General features: G+C 40.2%; 1 protein-coding gene across 1 annotated transcript; it reads right to left on the bottom strand.

Moving 5' to 3' along the window:
- Positions 1-990: 990 nt before the first annotated feature.
- LOC130253963 (cytochrome c oxidase assembly factor 8) lies at positions 991-8,204 on the bottom strand. Its single transcript, XM_056493032.1, has 5 exons — positions 8,057-8,204; positions 6,934-7,131; positions 5,857-5,920; positions 3,799-3,889; positions 991-1,241 (listed from the first exon to the last, which is right to left on the bottom strand). The coding sequence occupies exons 1-5, from the start codon at positions 8,162-8,164 to the stop codon at positions 1,136-1,138; spliced, it is 567 nt and encodes a 188-aa protein (XP_056349007.1). The 5' UTR covers positions 8,165-8,204; the 3' UTR covers positions 991-1,135.
- Positions 8,205-8,238: the final 34 nt, after the last annotated feature.

Genomic DNA, 8,238 nt, shown 5'->3' with positions numbered 1-8,238 from the left:
TGCTACTGTATTAATAACATTTGTTTCATTTTGCAGAGAAATTATTATAGCTGATGTGGACAAAGCTCTTTTTGCTCCAGTTGAAAAAGTCTGCGAATAAACCATGTCATGTTTAGAAATGGAAAATAGGTCAATGGCTACTGAGATGATGTTTTCAAAAGCAGAACCTTCCCTACAGCACAGCTTTAGGAAAACACTTCATCTGACAGCATACATTCTTTTTAACAGAATCCTCTTAGTAGGTACTGGATAAAAAAAAATAATTTAACTGTATAAATGGACAAAGAGAAGATAGTGAGGAATGAGACTTCTTTTAAATTAAAAATAAAAAATGGCGTAAAATTTTAGGACTTCACTTGAACCAAGCTCCTTCCAACTGATGGTGCCTACCTGGAGGCCACAAAAACAACCCTCAGGCAAGTTGTTTTCAGTGCCTTGGAGAAACTGGTGAGAACACCACATTTTTTTGGAAGAAATGAACCAAGAGAAAGCAGGGCATACATGTAGCATTTACCAATCATGGATCAGAGGAGCTCTTGTCCAAGGGAGGCGCATTTCTCTTAATTTAAGAAAAAAAATCTAAGATCCTATTGCATTATATTTAATAAAATCTTAAATCTTCATTAAAAATAGCAAATAATTACACTGAAGAGAGGATTATTCCAACCCACACATCAAATTTGTTTCTTTGCCCATTTTGTATTACTTACAGGTAGTTACTGCACCAGGCAAGCAACTGCTGCAAAATGAGGCATTTCTGTCTTTATACACTAATATAGTCAGTAAAGACATCATTCTGAGACCAGAGTTCAAGTACAGCACACTGAATCTCATATTATTTAGCAGCCATAACTCTATAGTAAAAACAGGAAAGTCATTCCATCTGATATGAAAAAGGAACAGCTTTTAAAAGTTTTCTTGGTTGTGTTTTGTGGAGAAATATTTTAGATATTTTTGGAATAAAGGGTATAAAGGAAACCAACATACTGCTTATAAATTAAGACTGGTGTTGACCTTTATTTACATAGATTACAAACAAATTCAAGTAATTATTGCATCAACAATTCAGATTTTGAACATTGCTATAAACCACAGGTTTACAGCATATAGTGTTGCATTCTTCATGGATCTGTAATTACTGTTCTACATTTTTCTTTCTCCGACGAAGCCACCTCAGAGCTCTCACCAGTGCCACTTGTGCCATGAGGAATGTGATCCTAAAGTTATGTTTATACCAATCTCTAGGATTCCAAAGCCAAGAAAATCATCAGCACACAGAACAAGAACAGGAAGAAGATACACAATTATATTGAAATACCCTTTGGCATTGACAAATGACATTTCAGTGATCACCTGCATTTTCTCTTCTTTGTGGTAACACTTTTCCTGCCTAATAAGAGTTAAATAACCTACGAAAAAGTCTATGTGCATATCCACATTCATGAACAGATTACATTTGGATTACAGGCTTGCAAATGTATTTGAAATCAGGTGAGAGAAAATAGTTAAAACCATGTCTCATGTTTCAGAAGTAAAGCTGATCACCAAGCTGTCTTGGTGATAGCTTCCTGCCAATGCTGTGCTTCAGATAAGATTTGTTTGTGTGTGGATGAAGATGCCTGTGTTGAAAAGGGTGAAGTTGGTCTCATACAAGGGCAGAAAAAAAAAAAAAAAAAAATCAATTCACACTTCAAAGGCTAATGGTATAAACCAATATGGGAAACATTACCTTTCTACTGCAGTATCTTTTAAAGATAATGCCTTTAATATTGTCAAAGTTAGTCTTTATATCCTTAAATAATTTAATTTTTATGAATCATGCATGGCTTCTGAAACCAATTCAAATTGTTCACAGTATAGTCTGCATCAGCCCTTTTTAACCTCTGAGAACTCACTTCAAGTTCTTGCCCCTGTTAAAAATTAAAATAATATACTTTTTTTTTCTAGTTTTTAACAAGGATCTCGCTCCCATGTTGTAAAATGCTCACAAGAACCAATGTGATATGCAGAATTCCAGAACTAGAAGACTGGGATTTGGGTCTTCTCTTGCGATGTCTGGGGCAAACCTTGCATGCACAGATTTAACATAAGCCTGAGACACCAACCTCTCAGTGAGGATAGCAGCCAAATTCACACTGACAGGCAGCACTGAGCTACCCCTTCAAATGTCATGTTAAATAAAAATATCATGCTAACATCGCAACTGCTTCTTTTCCCCTTTCACATTTAATTTCCTATATCCTTCTTAATTTTTTTCCAAAGCTAAATTTTATTTCCATTCTAAGTACCCTGAACTAAATATTCAAGGCATCTATGCACAGTCATTGCATCAATTTTAACTAAATTTTAGAAGTTGCAACACCTCAGCCGCCAGTTTTCAGCCCAGCTGGCAATACTGCAAAAGAACATACAGCTAAATGCATAAACAGATTTTTATAAATATGACCCCTCAAAATCAGATTGACTGCAAAAAGGTCTGCTGTTTTCAGGGCTGTGCAGTTCCACTTTAAAACTACAACAATGCAGCTGACACAACTTGATTTTACAGGTCAGCAGCAAGGAAGGTCATGTTTAAGCACAAAGCCTGAATTATCTTACCCTGGAGGTGGGACAGTATCCTAAGGTCAGTGCAACAATGGCAACTGGTGACCAGTTCTAAGATGAACTATTTGCATTCCCACTTATCAATTATAGGCAATGTATTGACAATCCTTTCATTAAAAACAATTTCTTACTTTTAATGCTGTTGCTTTGCATTATGGTGAGGGCTCCCCCCTGCCCCTCTGTGGGCAAGATAAGTTGTGCATATTTAAATATAAATAGATATTTGTTAAATTGTTCTTATACGGTAGTATTTTATGGTTTATGCACAATACACACAAAGAAACTTAAGCCACCATTTGTTATAGATCAGTTGCAGTGATGGCAGAATTCTTACATTAGCCCATTAGGCACCCAGGCACACCTGACACTTTTGAGCCCAATAATCTCCTAATCAAGTACAGAGAGGAAACTGCAGTTGTACTTTCACATTCAGTGGTCAGTATTCCTGGATTAAGTGCTGTCTTCCTCCACCTTCCCATTCCTCCCTCCTTTCTAGCCCTTTTTCAAGTGTGCACGGCTACTTGCAGGGTTATGTGTGTTTGTAAGTAATTTTTTACCCCTTTCAGATCCCCACCCCAGTTTATGGAGTTGTACACACATTAACACTGAAATAATGCAGGAGATGCTGTGAAGAGTTGGATGTGGGTTTACCAAGCTGTAGCTGAGGTTCTACCCAGGACGAGTCAGGTGATCAATTTATGCCTTGCCAAACTCAAAAGCTGATCACTTTTTACTAGACACTTGCAAAATAATAGACCCAAGATTATTAAGTATTTTTCCTATTAAATGATTTTCCTTTGAGATAAATCACATTTACTTGTCCTTATTTAACAGACAGCTAGAATCTGTTATATAGAACTTTCAAGTGGTCTATTTGCATATTTATCAGTTTCAATTAGCAGCATGAACAGACCCATGCCCTAAGATAATAAAATGTGCCTGATCTTGTCTCTTTATATCTCAGACTTGAGCTTATCTTTCCACTAAAATAACAATAAGCAGCAGCAGAACTCAAATGATAATGCAAATTCCTGTCAAATTCTAATAACAGCATTAAAAAAATAATTTTCAAGAATTGTAGGGGTTTGTGCTGTTTTACCAATTGTGGAAAATATGTTCAAATTTTAAACTTGATCTTATACCTTTTACTTAAACTGTAATGTATAATGGTCAACATAAATACCTTCTACATACCTGTTATACTGCAAATGCTTTTTAAAATTTTTACTTAGAAAGTCCTTGTAAAAGTCAGCCATTTCTTCTGCATTCAGTGTTGCTTTTTGACCTGAAAAAAGGTTTTGGTGTAACAAAGTCAAGGATCTTTGGATCAAAACACTGGGTTCAGATGTTAGGTCTAACTCCTTGCTCCTACAAGCTTTCTGTGTAACCCTGAACAAGTTAATAAGCCTTTATCTTTCAACTTTTTAAAACTTACCTAGAGAGCAAAGCAGATTTAAAATACTGATCATCTTGAAGCTGGCACCGTTTTTAAACCCCTATTACTTGTGGAAGTGATAAACTTTATCAGCTCTTAGACTATTTAGGCAACCAGTGAACCCCTATGAAAATGTTCATAGATCTAAATGTATCTATCCTTTGCATAAAAAAATTTCTCACAGGGCTGAAGCCTAAACAGTACCAATAAGAGCATTTAGTAACTTAATTTTCCCCCCCCTAAAGCAAGTCCATAAATATCAAAAGAATACTATCCACAATTGACACGGTATTTTCAGATGTAATTCTTTTTCTATTACTGTTGATAAATTTCAAGTAACTTCAGGCAAAAAGTTTATGTTCTTAGATGTCAGACTTCCAAACAATCTAGCAGGCAATTATTTTGAGAAGAAGCAAATATGATTTTGAATACGCCACTTTCATAACCAGAATATGAAAAGAAGAACAGGAAGACTTATGGCTACAGCACTGATGTCTAATCCTGAGAACCAGTAAATATTCTCAACTCTACCAGACAATTCCTACACAAACCTGGCACAAAATGTCCCTAAAGTAATATCAAATTTCAATGCCCCAGGGAACATGGATATGATGAGGGAGACGGAATTGCAACATTCAACTTGTTACTGTTCCAAAATGCATTTTAAGGCTCTTGAGATTGATCATAGAAATGTAAATTACTGATTGGTTCTATTTGTCATTATTTTAAAAACTAGTATGTTAATGTATTAACATACTATGGGACAAATTAAATCTAAAACCATTTGAAGGTTGCCAGCTTAATACCTATAGTTAATTTGTTTCTTCATACTGGTATCAGCAAAACTGATTCATTACATAAAAAAGTAAGTTTTGTTCCAACTGTCCATGTATATTTTCATTTTTACAAACATACACAGTTGTATTACAGAATGGCTGACTAAAGGCATGCAGTACATACAAATTTATTTTTAATGGAAGTATGTAGTCATTTTCTTTTATTTCTAGAGTATAAAAGCAAAAAAAAAAAACCAAAACAAAATAGCAATATAAAAGAAGTGTTTTTGAAACAACATAGATCTTAATTAAAAGTACTTCTCAAGCACACACTGATCACCAGGATACAAACAGAAAAGAAAAATAATGGTCTGTGACATACACAACGTCAGAGCAGATGCTTCACTAAACTCAAACAGATCATTATTCTGCAAACAGTGTTCAACCTCATACTACAATGCCCAATTCACTATTATTATGAAGGCATTTTGTTTTCATTTTCACACAATGAATTAGAGAGACAACTATTTTACAGCTACTGTGCTCAGGCAGACACAGGCAGATAGCAGCTGCCATCTCCCCAGAAGCTGTCTTACTCTCCCTCAAGGAAAAATACTGTATTCATTGGACACACCATGGACCTCAAGACAAAGACTGAGTTTATCCACCTAACCAGAACATGCACTTGAGGCAAATGCTCTGTATGTTTATCTCAGCCAGCTCACTGGTCTAGGAGGTGTGAAAGTAAAAAGTCTATTTCTCCTCAAGCTACACAATTATTATATTGCTGGGCTAGAATTTCAGCACATTCCCCCTGGCTGAGGGAATGGAATTAGGGGGAGAACAGTGCAACAGATGATCTGACCCCCACATGCACATCTCTGAAAAGCTCCTCATCTCTTTTTTTATCACGCTCCTGAAAACACTTCTAAATCCTACCCCTAAGACTTGTGACAGAACACAAAAAGCATAAACTAACAAAATTTGAAGTTAAACAGAATGCAGAATGTATCCTAAACTATTAAAAAAGATCTCACTAACCTGATTCATTTCTCATTTCCAGACCCTTGGCTTTCAGTCTTGAATAAATAAATTCTTCTTTTTCCTAAAACATGTTTTTCCACATTAGAATGGGATGTAGTCAGTCCTTGAAGTTAACCATTGTTTTTAATTATATAGCAATGTGCTGTTCAGCACCCTTTGAAATAACTAGCAATATTTGTTATACTTGGAAGTGTCAACTAAACACTTTTTTTAATCCAGTGAGTTAGTTAAACTGCTCACTTAGATCCTGCTACCTGCATGCAAGTGTCCTACTGATACTTATAAAACTGATTTCTGGAGTAAAGACAGGATTTAAACTCTGAGTTTATAAAAGAAACTAAGGAAATGTGCTGTACCTGTATAACTGAGATTTCGAGCATAGAAAAAAACACGCAGCATAAGAAAATTAAAATTATTTAGATGGAAGCACATTAATCATTTGTGTGTGAGTTTTACAGATTTAACAGTTCTGTGGTTTTAAAAAAAACAAGCATTTTTTGGGGGATTTTTGCAAGTTTTGAGAGAATATGATGTTCAACATCATAAATGATGGTGAATTACTGAACTGTTACCGTTCTTCCAAAAAATGCCACACTGGCTGAGAGATGCTAAAATCAAGAAAGAAGACAGACAGACTTTAGTCTTGCTGGGATACACTGCCAGTGAAATGGGACATATATTTGACCTCACGTAGTCTTGGTAATTACACCAAATTTCTCTCACTTTGATAAGAGAAAAACCAGTCATGAAATAATTTTCAACAGCTGCTCTAGTCACAGACAGGTCTTGAATGTAGGGCGGCTACAACTTTACACTTTCAGTCCAAGACAGGAAAAAGGCAAATACTCTATGCCACTAAGCAGCAATAAAACATGCGGGATTTTGAGTTTTGTGCATCGTTTAACGAAATGAAGGACAAAACCGTAATTTCCTCCGTGACCCTGAGCGCACTAAGAGCGGGCAGAACGGAGCCCCACCTCAGAGAGGCCAAGCCCCGCAGTTCGGGGCGGGCGGGCGCTGAGCAGCAGCAGCAGCAGCAGCAGCAGCAGCAGCAGCGGGGCGAGGCCGGCTCACCTGGCGGAAGGCGCGGTTGTGCCGTGCCCAGAAGCGCTGGTTGCTGGCCTGCGCCTCCTGGCGCGCCTCCCGCAGGCGCCGCTCCAGCGCCGACTCGTCGGGGGGCACGTAGAAGATGATGGGGCGCAGGTTGGAGTGCCTGTCCGGGGGCCCGATCCAGTCGCTGCGCGAGTGCGCGGGGGGGCGGAACCCCAGGCCCTGGGGAACACAGACACCAGCGTTATCAGCGGAACGTCTCCATCTGGGATAAATCCCCAAACGCCACGGGGCCTTACAGCATGCAAGCACAGCAACTTCAGAAATAGAGCACATTTATTTACTGTGACCAAAACCACTGGCGTACATTTACAATTTACTTTTACTTAAAAATGCACTACAAAGAAGACACGTTTAACTCTTTTACCACGAGGTAAAATTTTACCATGAGGTATTTTTTTAAATCAACTTCTTTGTTTGTTTTCATTTTTCCATCACTGTTATTCTGTTAAAATATTTCACGGAGAGAACTAGCAAGTGTGTGTTTTTTATGGTGCTGATCTCTGCCCTCTGGTGACCGGTGACAGCACCCGAGGGAACAGGATGAAGCCGCGTCGGGGGAAGTTTAGGCTGGATAGCAAAGGCTCCTCACGCAGAGGGCTGATGGCCACGGAACAGACTCCCCAGGGACGGGGTCACGGCCCCGAGCAAGACAAGCTCAAGGAGCTTTTGGACAACTCTGCAGACATATGCTGCGATTTTCAGGGCTGTTCTGTGCACGGCCAGGAACTCGATTTCCGTGATGCTTGTGGATCCTTTGAAACTCAGCATATTTAATAATTCTAAGATTTCCTCAGCCCGGCGTTTTTCCTGCATGCATGTGCCCACACACAGGCGCGTGCCTGCCCCAGCCAGGTTCGGAACACCTGGCGTTACCCAACAGCCCGGACCTCAGCGCCCCTGCAGCAACAGACACGGGGGCTTCGACAAACACTGCAAAAAACAGAGGCCGCGGGGAACGCGCTTTGCTGCCGGCCGCCCCCGCCCGCCGGCGTTACCCGGGAGCGCTCCCCACTCAGAGCTCCGGCGGCCCCCGAGGCTTCCCCCACGGCCCCCGCAGGAGCTGCCGCCCCCCGCCCGGGGTTACCGCGCTGTCCGGCCGCTCCCCGCGCTCAGCCGCGCGGCCGCCGCTGCAGGAGGCGGAGCAGGAGAGGCGGCGGCAGGCAGCGGCCCGCAGCAGCCGTGCGGCCGCCATGGCCCCGCGCTTTACGGCGCTGCCGCGCGGGCGCTGCGGGCGGGGCGGGGCCGGGCCGGGGCCGGGGCCGGGGC

This window comes from Oenanthe melanoleuca, chromosome 5 (assembly GCF_029582105.1).
Source record: "Oenanthe melanoleuca isolate GR-GAL-2019-014 chromosome 5, OMel1.0, whole genome shotgun sequence".
NCBI classification, from domain to species: Eukaryota; Metazoa; Chordata; class Aves; order Passeriformes; family Muscicapidae; genus Oenanthe; species Oenanthe melanoleuca.
This window is presented reverse-complemented; position numbering and strand designations above follow the sequence as displayed.